This window comes from Acomys minous (assembly GCF_964271855.1).
Source record: "Acomys minous genome assembly, chromosome: 16".
In the NCBI taxonomy this organism is placed as follows: domain Eukaryota; kingdom Metazoa; phylum Chordata; class Mammalia; order Rodentia; family Muridae; genus Acomys; species Acomys minous.
In genome coordinates this window covers 71,158,424-71,172,698 of record NC_140498.1, presented here as the reverse complement: position 1 = coordinate 71,172,698, position 14,275 = coordinate 71,158,424, and the positions used below count along the sequence as shown (strand labels likewise).

The following is a 14,275-nucleotide window of genomic DNA, read 5'->3' as shown; positions in this document are numbered from 1 at the left end:
AATGAGATCCGGTGCCTTCTTGTGGTGGGCGGGCACACGTGTGGGCACAATACTGTATAAATAATAAATAAATCTTAAAAAAAAACCATGATCAAAGCAATTTGTAAAACTTTGACCTGCTTTATCTAAGGCTCACAATTCTAGAGGGTTAGCGTCCCATAACCACCACCCAGATGTCACGGGCTTACGCGGGCCTGAAATAAACCACTGAGGATCAGATTCTCCAAGTTTGAACTAGCACTGGTTCCTGAGCCATGCTGAACGTCTGGCTTCTTGCAGATCACCCCTCTGCAGGCCCATGAAGGTGTCGGTTCGGTCCAGCAATTTCCTGGTGATAATTAACTCAGCCCTCTGTGCACAATAAAGCACAAAATAATCTAAATAAAGATCAGATGTGACTACATCAAAGCTCTTCGTAGAGTGTATGTGATGCCTTCCACAAAGGTAGGTTCTATAGCTTGACTACATGTAACACCTATCCACACAGATAGTTTCTGTAGAATGACTGAGAAAAACAAACTTTCGGCAAGGGTCTCTGGGGGAGGGCTCGGTATCATCTCTGGCCATGTAGATGACCAAAGCTGTCCAAGGCCACCAAGTTAGAAAACATGTCTGATCCCAGCCCTTCTGGGAGCACAACAGGTATTGCATTCCTTCTCTTGAAAGAACCACCCTGTGTCCTTAGCATTCCAGCTCTCCACACCTTGTGGTTGTCTGTGAATGCAAAGGTCTTTGTGCCTCCCGCATCCTACACATACTACGTGAGGTAATCCCTTACGACAGATCTCACACAAGTGTAAGCACAGAAGTACATATAGAGACATTTTATTGGTTCTGTTTCTTTGGAGAACTATAGACAAGTAATTTCATCAACTATATAAATAACCAGAGATAGAGCATGTCGAGTTTGTAATGTATTTACAAGTCAAATTCTTGGCAACAGCAGCTTTCTTTATCATTTGGAAATGACTTTATTCCTTGCTTTTATTTTATTTTATTTTATTTTTTTAAATGTATTTTTTATTAATTTATTCATATTACATCTCAGTTGTTAGCCCATCCCTTGTATCCTCCTGTTCCTCCCTTCTTCTCACGTCCCCCCTACTCCCCTCCCCTATGTCTGTGTCTGAGGGAGACCTCCTGCCCCTGTATATGCTCATAGGGTATTGCTTTTAAAATTAGTTGAGGCAGCCGGGCGGTGGTGGTGCACGCATTTAATCCCAGCACTAGGGAGGCAGAGGCAGGTGGATCATGTGAGTTCGAGGCCAGCCTGGTCTACAAAGTGAGTCCGGGGCAGTCAAGAAACCCTACACAGAGGAAAAAAAATTAAAACTAGTTGAGGCTTCATGAGTAAGATGGCAGAGTTGAAGGTGGCTCCAGGGGACTTTAGTAAAAGAAAAGAGTCAGAATAAGAAAGAAAAAAAAACTTTAATCCAGAAAGAAAGAGCTTCAGAAATTCACAACGGCAGGATTAGGTTATGTGAAAACTATATTGGGGCGATGCATTCATGAGAAGTGATCCAAGAGCTAATGCTTCTAGTTATTGATGGCTTAAAGGTAAGAGCATTCGTTGGTCTTGCAAAAGCCCAGAGTTGGAAGGCTCACAGCTGCCGGTTACTCCAGTTCTAGGGGATCTGACACTCTCTGTGGTCACTGGGCTTATGTGCACAACATACTCATCCACAGGCACCTTCCTCCCTCAGGATGATTAATATGCAGATCCTCTGCTGTACAGTTTGCAGTGTAGTGGTTACATCTCACAGTTACAACACGTGGGGAAGGCAACTCCCACTACGAAACATCAGCTAGAACACCAGTTAACCCGGTGAGTGGGGTGTGATAGGTCAGAGGGTAGGCTTTCATCGTCTCACTGCAACATCTCTGCTTCCTGGAAGATGATCTCTCTCTAAAGTCAGAGGGAGTAGGTCCCAGGGATCAGGCCCTTGAAGGGCATATTTTATTTCCTAACTTCTTGTGTCTCTTCCTAACGGCCATGAGGTGAGTGGCTATGCTCCACCACATGTTCCTGACTCACTATATTCCTAAAAAAACCAACAGATTCTAAATGACTATGGGCTAAAACCCTGAGAAAAGGAGCCAAAATAATTTCTTCATGTAAACGTATTTTTTCCTCAGGTCTCTAAGCAAAAGAAAACTGTCTAATGCAAATGGCCGAGAAATAAGGTAGCTGCTGTCTCTATACCTAATACTGTGAAAAAAAAATCTCATGGGACCTTGGTTCTTCAAGAGCTTTGTGATAGGTACCCAAGGTGTTTGTGTTAGAAAATAGAAGGCAAAACCAAAGAATCTGAAGTCAGAGAGATTTCAATGGAAGTTAGAAACTTATTTTGGAAAACCCAAGGGCTCACACCACCTGAGTAGTGAGAGAATTTGTATTACAGGTTAGGGGAGTGTATTCGGTTAAGAGTTAGAAAGGGGACTGTTGTGTGGGGACAGATGGCTTTATTTCCTCTTCCTGAAAAGAGAATGGTTCTTGCGGTTTGGTCAATTATAAAGACCTTGCAATGTTTTGTAGAATACTCTGTGCCAATCTTAGAACCAGAAGTTCAGGTTAAGTTTCTAAGATGGTGGCAGTTGTTCTATCAGTTTGGATAACGGAAATCCTATTAGAATAGTAGAATTATACATTATACGTGTAGTCAATTCATCCTTCAAGGGCTCTTTGATGGCTTGGTCAAAAAACATCAGGATTTTACTCAAATCAGATTAAGGCAAATCCTACTCAAATAGACATTCTGGAAAACTACAATTGCAGCCACTAGGTGAGAAGGTCTCTCCTCAATGCTTTCTTCAGAGCCTTAGCCACATCCTTATTGCGTAGAGTGTAAATCAATGGATTCAGAGTGGGAGTAATGATGCTGTAGAAAACAGAACCAACTTTGTCCTGCAATGGGGTGCGCTGGGACCTAGGTCTCATATAGGAGAATATGCATGCACCAAACCAAAGGGAAACCACCATGAGGTGAGAGCTGCATGTGGCAAAGGCATTCTTCTTACTCCCAACTGAACGCATCCGAATGACGCTGTGGAGAATGAATCCATAGGATGTAGAGACAAGAATGATGGGGAGGAGGAGAAGTATCACGCTACTGATGTACACTGTGTTCTCATACACAGTGATGTCCCCACACACCAGCTTCACAACAGCTGGAAATTCACAGTAGAAGTGGTGGATGACCCTTGACCCACAGAAACGGAAGCTCATCAAGATGGCCGTGTGGATTAGGGAGTTCACAGATGCACCCAACCATGACATGACAGCCATCATCACTCCCACTCTTGTGCTCATGAGCACAGTGTAGTGTAAGGGGCGGCAGATGGCAACATAGCGGTCATAGGACATGAGGGCCAGGAGGACACACTCTGCACCACCCAGAGACAGATAGAGGAAGTGCTGGACCCCACAGCCCACAAAGGAGATGGACTTCTTGCCAGACAGGTAGTTGCAAGCCATCTTGGGGATGGTTGTAAAGACGTGCATCAGATCCATGAGGGACAGCTGGCTGAGCAGGAAGTACATTGGTGTGTGCAGACGGGAGTCATAGCAGATGAGGAGGATGGTGAGGGTGTTGCCACTCACTGCAGTAAGGAAGACCAGCATGGTGAAGAGGAAAAGACAATGGTGGTTGAAGGAGTCATCGAAGAGCCCTTGAAGGATGAAGTCTTCCAGAGAGGTCTGGTTCCACCTCCACATGCTCCCTTTCTCATTTCCTGAGGGAACAGAGATAAGACAGAAGGGCGATGCAAGAAACACAACTCCACAATAGAAACTTCCTCTCTCAGGAAAAATGTGAAGATTTTTTCTCTTTGTTTTGCATATTGTTAAAAATGTTGTATAGACTCATTTGACATATACGGTGTCAAATGTAAACATTTTTGTACAAGTATATGTTTATTTCTAATTTTCCAACAGCTCTAATTATCCAAATGACATTTTAAAAAAGAGAAACCTTTAAAAAAATCTCCCTTCAAAATCATTATCACTGAGAAGTTCCAGAATACCTACATTTTGTTGAAAGCCCGGCATGGGGGCTGAGGCAATACCTCCACACATGTGATGCAAGGTGCCATGGAAGCCACACCACCCAAAGTCGATCCCAGAGACCCGTGTGAAGCTTTTCACATGTGGATGGGGAGGCGTGCTGTGAAATGCTGACTTCTGGACATGGTAAGGATGCTGCAGTCATGTACCCCCTGCAATTGTGATTAGCTTTGTCAAGCCAACCAAACCAACCAGAATTCCATCAAGGAGTGTGAACCAGACCGAGCTACAAACACAAGAGAGGAAGTGGACGTGAAGGAGGGAGAAGAATGTGTTCAGGCACTGGAAGGAAGGAGTCAAGATAGGATTGTAGCCTTTCCTCACCCAAGCTTCCGTATCTCTGCCTCATCCAGTCCTCACCTGAATACTAATAAGATTAGCTGCTAGATTTCCATGGTCAAGTGTGACTCAAAAAATGAAAAAGGAAAAAAATCTAAATTAATATTGCAAGTCTCTCTCCCTCTCTCTCTCTCTCTCTCTCTCTCTCTCTCTCTCTCTTTCTCTGTCTCTCTGACTCTCTCTCTCTCATAGCAATTTCCTCCTAAGTGAAACACTCCCTCAGTGAAGGAGAGAAGAACCTCCTGAAACTTAGGAACTAAACAAATTTCACACATCTAGGAAAGCTGAAACTTCCAAGAGTCTTAAGGGTCCCTTCCCAAGGATGTGTTAACAGTAAGCATCTGCTGGGGCAGAAGACTCTGACCAGCCAAGTTGCTAAGAAGAGACTCTCCTACCGCTGGGGCAGCCTGCAGGTCATGCAGAGAGCTTCAGAGCACTGTAGATCTCATGAATCTTCCCCGGTGTTGGGATAAGCTTTTCTGATGTGCTGCTACTCTTCAGTTCATCCTGCTCCTGCAAGTAGCCACTCTCCCAGACTCCGATAAACTCATTGTCTCACCAAATTGAACTTTGGTGTAATCATTTCTTTGGTCGGTCGTGGATTCTATGGAGACTAGACACTGTGTATGTGTGTGTGTGTGTGTGTGTGTGTGTGTGTGTGTGTGTGTGTGTCATGTGTTCCTGGGGAAAATTCTCACCGACACTTAATCACAATCTCCTAAGATCATCCTACATTCCAGATGGTTTATGTTTTCAAGCAAAGAACCCAGAACTAAATGCATTTTTCAAAGTGTGTTTTAACCAACAAATTGTGGTTCACTGATGAAGGCAGCTGAACATTGCAACTTTACAGCCGTCACCATACAATGTTATCTCAGTCTCACCCTATGGGGATTAACATATGAACCTTGAGTTCAGAAGGTGGTTCACTGGTGAAGGACCCTTCCTCTAGGCTTGAAAATCAGAATTTAATACTCAAGGTCCAAGTGATGGAATAAAAAAAAACAAAGTCCTACAAGTTGTCGTCTGACCTACATATACATAACATGACAGGCCATGCACACACATAATTAAATCAATACATACATACATACATACATACATACATACTTATGACAAGTTTTAGAGGCATGGACTAAGTTCTCCTATGCTACCTCTAATTCTCTGAGCAGCTGAGCTTTCTGCGCACACACGTACTTATCCACACACTCTTCTCATTCTCATTTCCCACTCATGTCCATCCAGTGGTCTCAGTGGACACCCACACCAGAAGTACATCATTTTCTGCTTCCTTGCTATATTTATCCCCTACGGATTCCTAGTATTCTTCTTCTGGCCCTTCAAAGACATTTTTCTCTGCCTTCTCAGGAAGCTGTCCACCTGTGTTGCCGCAATGACACCCCACAACACATGAGAAAGCTGACAGGGGCCAAATCACTTATAAGGGTTTCCAAGACACCACAAGCCCAATACGATCATACCTGGAATTTCCTCAGCAGAGATCTGGGCTCAGGACAAACATATGTGTGTAATGAAGCTGGCAGGAGAGTCCATCCTCCCCCAACACTGGCTACTCTTCCTTCCAAACAAGCTTTTCCTGAGGTTCACATTACACTTCTATCTCCAACCCCGGAGATAGTCACTAACAAGTGGAGTTTCAATAATTACCCCAATAGCAGCATCACAGGAAAAGCAGAACCTATGGTTCTGTATCACTTCCCACAGCCAGCGTTCACACTCGGAACCCTTCCAGCAAATAGCAGGACAATCTCACTGATGTCTATATCCTTGTCAGCCTATTGACAGGGTGGACTGAGCAACAAGGTTTCTTCCACACTTGGGAGTTGGGCAGTGCAGTCATGCAGAATGCTTCCTCTGACTCTAAGCCTCTATTGCAGACCTTTCTAACCCAGCTCAAGTGTAGGGCAATGGGAATTTTCAGGGATGTGACACAGTTTCAATCATCACATTCCCAGGAAAAAGTAGGATCTGGATTTCCCTGATGTTTTAGATACTTAAAAGTCTCTTCTTAGAGCTAACCTCGCATCCTTCTATTATGAAGGTTTAATTCAGTATATCCAGTCAAGAAGCCCCTTTCAGACTGTACAAGTGTTTCCTAACTGTAGCTAAAGACACCAGAATGGACATGGCCTGGCGTGAGCCAGCCATGAGGGAAGAAGAGCATCTTCTATTAGAAATGAAACCGCTGCAAGCCCAGAGGGCCTACGATGACAGCTAAGCCAATTTGACAAAGCTGAATTGACAACGTGGGGAATTTCCCACAAAGGACACATCCTGGATCTCTTCTGGGAACACTTACCAGAGACACTAACTATTATTTGCTCTTCACTGTGAGAAATGAATTCCCTAAGACTTTATTTACTTGGAGATTGTTTGTGGGGTCACAGGAATAAGGTATCTGGAAATAGTTTGCCCTGGGGACAATGTAGGACGATTCTCACTAGGGATCAATTAACCATAATGAACATTTGCTGGAGTTATGTGTTCTGTTTTGGAATAAAGATCTCTCTTGCCTCTTTCCATCCAACCATCCTGACAAACCCTGAGCAAACATCTAATGAAGAGGGGTTCTCTAGAGTGCAAAGAAGCAAACAGCACATTGATCTCTGTATTGCAAGACTCAAGAGAATCAATCAGTCACAGTGCCTGCAAGTCTCAGTACTGTCAGATACTGCTCACGTGTAAGCCATCATCCTGTGGGAGGAAAGAAGCTTTGGCTGTAACTTAGTCTACCAGATAGGCTCAAGTCTCCCCATCCCGAGAGGCTATAAACTCCATAGATAGGGTCTATTGGAAATCAGCCTACCACAGGCTTTTAACACTAACTCTCCATAGAGTGATGCAACTCCACACTCTCGATAGATGACAGTGCCCTGGCCACTGTACCCCTCACAACCCTATGTTATAGCTACTTAAACTTTTTTACAGGACATTTCTGATCAAGAGAAAGCAAGTGGGCCTAATAGAAGAGGACATATGTCCTAAGTCCAAGTACGGGGGAAGAATGAAGGCAAGAAGACATCTGCAAATTGCTAGCAAGCCAGCTCATGTCAATTAGTGGGCTGCAGGTTCCACGAAATGTACTGTCTCAGTAATATTATGTGTCCACTAAGAATGTAACATTTATATAATTCCTGATTGTGTCATGGCTTTTTTTTGCTATAGGTAGTCTATTGTATATATGTGTAATAAGTTAAATATATATGTAAATCTTTTAAAAGTTTATTTAACAAAAAAAATCAAGTGTCAAGGGGCTAATGACATCTTCTGTAAACCTATAATCTCCACGTGTACTGTCAGACACTCATGTTCACGAAGGTAAACATGTACACACAAATAAAGACTGGTCCTGGAGGCTGTCTGCCAACCCCCACACTGTGGCTTGGTGTCCAAGTGCTCCATGGCTTTTGTTTTACTTGTTTTCAGGATCCAGAAATAGCCCAGTCACAAAAATAGGCCACTTCTCATGATGGAAGCTGGCTATAGCACTCTGAAATTTGGGGCACAGTGAATTTGATTTCTGCTGCAATGCTAGCCTGTCACACAGGAAAAGTGACTCACACCCCAATCTCCACACTGGATTTAAGGCTTGTAAAACCTTAGTTTGCTCCTGTGTGTAAACCTGCCTGGCTCACCTGTTGTGTGTAGCTCTCTCTCTCTCTCTCTCTCTCTCTCTCTCTCTCTCTCTCTGTGTGTGTGTGTGTGTGTGTGAATGTGCACATATACATGTGTTACCCGTGTATGTCTACAGGTGTGGAGACCAGAGGTGGTAGCCAGCTTCTTCCCCAGTGGAACTCCATCTTGTTTGCTGTAGACAGTTTCTCAATGAACCTAGCGTTTACTGATATTACTAGGTTGGCTGTCCAGGAAGCTTCTGGGATCATTCTGTCTCCACATTTTCAACTTGCAGCTGGGGAGATAGGGTATACGTGACTATGGCCAACTTTTAACATAGGTACTGTAACTTAGTCTGTCGAGTGCTTGCCTAGGTACTGTAACTTAGTCTGTAGAGTTCTTGCATAGCATACATGGAGCTTGGAGGTCAAACCACATCACACATACCAAGTTGGATGTCACAGGCTTAAAATCCCAAGTGGAGAAAGCTGCTGAACTGTTAGAATGCATTAGAAGATGCTGTGGAGATTGAATCCATAAGCTGCAGAGATGAGAATAATGGGGAGGAGAAGACGTGTAACAGTGCTGACGTACACTGTATTCTCATACACAGTGATGTCCCCACACACCAGCTTCACAACAGCTGGAAGTTCACAGTAGAAGTGGTGGATGGCCCTTGACCCACAGAAACCATAGCTCATCAAGATGGCCGTGTGGATTAGGGAGTTCACAGATGCACCCAACCATGACATGACAGCCATCATCGCTCCCACTCTTGTGCTCATGAGCACAGTGTAGTGTAAGGGGTGGCAGATGGCAGCATAGTTGTCATAGGACATGAAGGCCAGGAGGACACAATCTGTGGCACCCAGAGACAGATACAGGAAGTTCTGGGTGGCACAGCCCACAAAGGAGATGGACTTCTTGCCAGACAGGTAGTTGGTAGCCATCTTGGGGATGGTTGTGAGGATGTTCATCAGATCCATGAGGGACAGCTGGCCGAGCAGCAAGTACATTGGTGTGTGCAGACAGGGGTCATAGCAGTTGAGGAGGATGGTGAGGCTGTTGCAACTCACTGTGGTAAGGAAGACCAGCATGGTGAAGAGGAAAGGACAATCGTGATTGAATGAGTCATCGAAGAGATCTTGAAGGATGAAGTCTTCCAGAGAGGTCTGGTTCCACCTCCTTGTGTTTACCTGTGGGTTACAAATAGGGGTAGAATTTATTCAGAAAAGGTCCTCAGGTAGGAAGAGAGAAAAGAGTCAGATGTAGAAAAACATCTGCAGTAGAGATTCATAGAGTTGGACATGGGCGAAGGAAGAGGTGGAAGTCTGTGTGCATGAACCGATTCAAAAGATTATGTGTAGATATCTTGAGTGTTTTGGAGCAATCAGGCTAAATCTGAGGAAAGTGGATTTCATTTTTTTCTTTGCTTTATTTATTCCGTGTGTGTGTATGTGTGTGTGTGTGTGTGTGTGTGTGTGTGTGTGTGTGTGTGTGTGAGAGAGAGAGAGAGAGAGAGAGAGAGAGAGGGAGAGAGAGAGAGAGAGAGAGTGAAACGGAGAGAGACAGAGACAGAGAGACAGACTCACTATATAGTTATCATCCTCCTGAACTCATTATGTAGACCAGGCTGGTCTGGAACTCATAGAAATCTGCCTGAGTTTGCCTCAGAAGTGAGGGATTAATGGCCTGGGCCACCACACCTATGTGCTGCAGGATCTTGATCGCAAAGGCTGTGCCATGCCCAGAAGCCAACATTTGCAGAACTTTCCTTTGTCTTCTGGCTCTTACACACAACACCTGTCCTTTCTTACATGATAACGCCAGAAGCACAGGAGTGCTATGAATGTTCCTTTTAGCAGTGGGCACTGATCTATCACTCATTCTTGGCCCACTTAACTACTGAGCCACCTCCTCAGCCTCATCCTAGGTATTTTAGAAACTATGTAGAATTGGAATATTTTTCAAGGTTTTTTTTTTTGGAAGTTCATTACTGGCACATAGAAAAGCTGCTAATTCATTGGTGGTAGATGGCTCAGTCAGTAAAGTGTTTGTCACATTAATATAAGGACCTGAGGTCAATCTCAAGCACTCACCAAGGGGTCAGCATGGCATGATGTGCTTGTCATTCTAGCCTGGGGGAGGTGGAAAAACGCAAGTCATGGGGCTCACTGGCCAATAAGTGAGCTGCAAGCTCAATATGAGATTCTGTCTCAAAAATAAGTTGGAAGGGCTGGAGAGATGGCTGAGTGGTTAAGAGCATTGTGTGCTCTTCCAGGGGTCCTGAGTTCAATTCCCAGGATCCACATGGTGGCTTATGACCACCTAAAATGAGATCTGGTGCCCTCTTCTGGTGTGTAGGCATGCATGCAGGCAGAACACTGGAGATGCAGTGCTGGAACCTGGAGTAACCAGAACCTGGCACCTCAGCAAGAGCCAGAGCCCCGAAGCCTTTCCTTGAGCTGTTCTCTCTAGGAGCATCTCTAAGTGCAGCGATGATGGAGTGTTGGTTTGCATGTTTGCTTTGTGCACCACAGAAATACCTGGAGTTCCTGGAAGAGGGCATCAGATCCCCCTCAAACTGGAGTTACAGATAGTTGTGAGCCACCATGTGGGCACCGGGAACTGAACTTGGCTTTTTAACAAGGTCAGTTAGTGTTCTAATACACTGAGTCATCCCCACAGCTGAAAACTTTTGATATCTAGGAAGAAGCTGCTCCACATTACATCCTTTATAAAAAGTTGAATTGATTTTGTGTGTGTGTGTGTGTGTGTGTGCGCAAATGTACTTAATGAGGCCAAATATGAATGTCAGCTGTTCTCCTTACTCATTTTCCAACTTTTTTTTTTAAGATTTGTTTATTTACTGCATCTCCAGTGTGGCTCTCTCTGAAATGGACTCTCTTGACAGTTTTTCAATCACTTCTGCCTGGCAGGACTTCCCTGACAGGCCAGAGGGGAAGAGGGCATGTTCAGTCCTGATATGACTTGATGAGCCAGGGAGGACTGGAAAGGGGGCTCCTCTTTTCTGAGGAACACGGGAGAGGGAAGTGGGAGAGGGCGGAAAGGTGGCACTGAGAGGTGAGGAGGGATGGGGCTAAGACCAGGATGTAAAGTGAATAAACAAACAAACAAATAAATAAACCTTTATAAAAGGGGAAAACCCTCAAGTACCAGCACCACCTATTGAGACTATGGAGAAGGAGAACACTCTTCCGCTGCTGGTGGGAGTGTAAATTTGTATAACCACTTTGGAAAGTGATCTGGTGGCTTCTCAGAAAATTAGGGACAGCTCTACCTCAAACCCAGCAATACCACTCTTGGATATATATCCAAAAGACACTTTATCATACAACAATGACATTTGCTCAACTATGGTCATAGAGCATTATTTGTAATGGTCAGAATCTGGAAACAACCTAGACGTCCCTCAACCAAAGAATGGATAAAGAAACTGTGGCACATCTATACAATGGAATAGTATTCAGCTATAAAAACTAAGGACATCATGAAATAGATGGAGCTGGAAAAGGTCATTCTGAGTGAGTTAACCCAGACCAGTAGGACACACATGGTGTATACTCACTTAGAAGTGCATATTAGGCACACAATAGAGCATAACCACACTACTCTCCACAGACCTAAAGAAGCTAAGTAACAAGGAGGACCTTAGGGAGGATGCTTACTTTTCATTCTGAAGGACAAATAGAATAAACACTGGAAACCATTGGAGAGAGGAAACAGCACTGGAGCCTACCATAGAAGTCTTCTGAAAGACTTCACCCAGCATGGGATCGAATCAGAAGCTGAGTCTCACAACCAAACTTTGTGCAGAGCACAGGGAGTCATATGGAAGAGTTGAGGGTCAGATAGAAGGAGCCAGAGACGTCAGGAGCTCCACAGAAGACCAACAGAATCAACAAATCTAGGCCTGGGGAGTGGGGTGTGGAAACTGATGCACCAAACCAGGACCATGCAAGGAGAGCACCTAGGACCCCAAATCAGATGTAGCTGATAGACAACTCAGTGTTTATAACAGCCCCAACTAAGGAAAGTAGGGCATGGCATGTCCCTGCCATGGGCTCTGTCACCTACACTTTGATCACTTCCCCCTGGTGAGGTGCTTGCTCATGCCACAGAGGAAGAGGATGCAGGCAGTCCTGATGAGACTTGATAGGCTGGGGTCAGTTGGTAGGGTTGAGAGAGACCCCTCCTCTCTGATGACCAGGGTAGAGGAATTGGGGGAGGAGGGAAGAGGGAAGAGGGAGAGAGATGGTTCCAGGAGCAGATGAGAGAGGGGGCTACAAGTGGAATGCAAAGTGAAGAAAAATTTTAAATAAGAGAAAAAGAAGGCAATTTAAAACTACAAAAATTGAATGAAAGTAAAAATACAGCCAGGCATGGTGGTACATGCCTTCCATCCCAGCATTCAGAAGGTACAGGCCGGCAGATCTCTGTGAGTTCAACGCCATCATGGTCTATGGAGCAAGTCCGGGTCAGCCAGGGCTTGTTACACCCTAACCCAAAAAACACAAAGAAAGAAAAAAAAAAGGAGAGGGAGAGAGAGAGAGAGAGAGAGAGAGAGAGAGAGAGAGAGAGAGAGAGAGAGAGAGAGAGAGAGAAATATAACACACCCAAACTTGTGGAGGAAATTCTAAGAGAGAAGTTCGTTGCACTAAGTACCTACATGAAAACAATAGAGAGCTCTTGAATCAATAACTCAATGATAGACTTTGAAGTTCTGGAGAAACAATAAAAATAAATTCCAAAAATTTATGGATCAGAAGCAATAAACTTAGGCCAGAAATTAGTAAAAAATAAAGCAGTATAGCAAAAACTAAAAATATATACCACGAGACTGTAAAACCCAAAAGAAAGAAATGAAAATTTCTTATTTAGGCAGAATTATGTCACTCCACCCACCTTTTTCTCTCCCAAAATCTCCCAGACACCTCCCTTGAAATTCCCTGCTATGACCCCCACTCTCAAGTTGATAGTACTTTTTTAAAACACTTAGTTACTTATATTAAACTTGGTATGAACACAAATGATAATGAGGTTTGAAAATGAGCAGGGTCTTGACATTTTCATAACCTTTTTACTTGGATTTTTAAAGTTAATCTCTTTAATTTTTAAAAATTTAAATAATTGGGGTTAGGGATTTAGCTCAGTGGTAGAGCGCTTGCCTAGTAAGCGCAAGGCCCTGGGTTAGGTCCTCAGCTCCGGAAAAATTTAAATAATTGATTCAGATTACCTCTCAATTATTATCCCATCCCTTGTAGTCTCCCATTCCTCCCTCCCTCCCACTTTTACCCTATTCTCCTCCCCAATATCTGTGACTGAGGGTGACCTTCTCCCCCTCTATATGATCATAGGCTATCAAGTCTCATCTTGGTAGCCTGCTATTCTTCCTCTGAGTGCTACCGGGGTCTCCCCATCAGAGGGACATGGTCAAATATGGGGCACCGGAGTTCATGTGAGAGTCATTCTCCACTCTACAGTCAACTGTGGACAATGTCCTGTCTATTGCCTAGATTTGATTAGGGCCTGGATGCTTACTGCATGTATTGTCCTTGGTTGAGGCAGTAGTTTGAGCAGAACCCCTAGGCCCAGATCTGCATGTCATAATGTTCTGCTTGTCGGTTTCTAGGACCCTCTGGTTCCTTCTATTTCCCCATTCTCCTATGCTTCTCTCACCTAAAGTCCCAATAAGATGTCCTCTCATCTATCCCAATTTTCTGGTAAATGAGGTCTTTCATGGGTCCTGCCACTTGGGCTAGTGTCTAGATATAAGTGAGTATATACCATTTGAATCTTTCTGCTTCTGGGTTAACTCACTCAGTATGATCATTTCTACTTCCATCCATTTGTCCACAAATTTTGGGATCTCTTGTTTTAATAGCTGAGTAGCATTCCACAGTGTAAATGTACCACAGTTTCTTTATCCATTCTTCTACTGAGGGACGCTTAGGCTGTTTCCATGCTCTGGCTATTATGCATAAGGATGCTATAAACATGGTTGATTATATGTCATTGGTGTGTGCTGGAGCATCTTCTGGGTATTTCCAAGGAGTGTAATATTATATTTTCAACATACAGAAATCAATAAATACAACCTACTGAGTCCATTATTGCTGTTTGTTCATATATAGTTTCAAGGCAGACCACTCTGATCTGAAAAACTAGTAATGGGGTTCATTATTTACCCACTATTGCTGTCATCACCCCAGAGAT

At 44.0% G+C, this 14,275-nt stretch overlaps 2 protein-coding genes across 2 annotated transcripts; both read right to left on the bottom strand.

Annotated features, from left to right (window-relative positions):
- Positions 1-2,779: 2,779 nt before the first annotated feature.
- On the bottom strand, positions 2,780-3,715 carry LOC311587189 (olfactory receptor 2AE1-like; the record flags this gene model as incomplete). The annotated part of the gene is made up of 1 exon (XM_084763681.1): positions 2,780-3,715. One exon carries the CDS (start codon positions 3,713-3,715, stop codon positions 2,780-2,782), a length of 936 nt encoding a protein of 311 aa, XP_084619807.1.
- A 4,832-nt stretch (positions 3,716-8,547) lies between these two features.
- Positions 8,548-10,170, bottom strand: LOC311587188 (olfactory receptor 2AE1-like; the record flags this gene model as incomplete). Its single annotated transcript, XM_084763680.1, has 2 exons — positions 8,548-9,234; positions 10,138-10,170. 2 exons carry the CDS (start codon positions 10,168-10,170, stop codon positions 8,548-8,550), a joined length of 720 nt encoding a protein of 239 aa, XP_084619806.1.
- Positions 10,171-14,275: the final 4,105 nt, after the last annotated feature.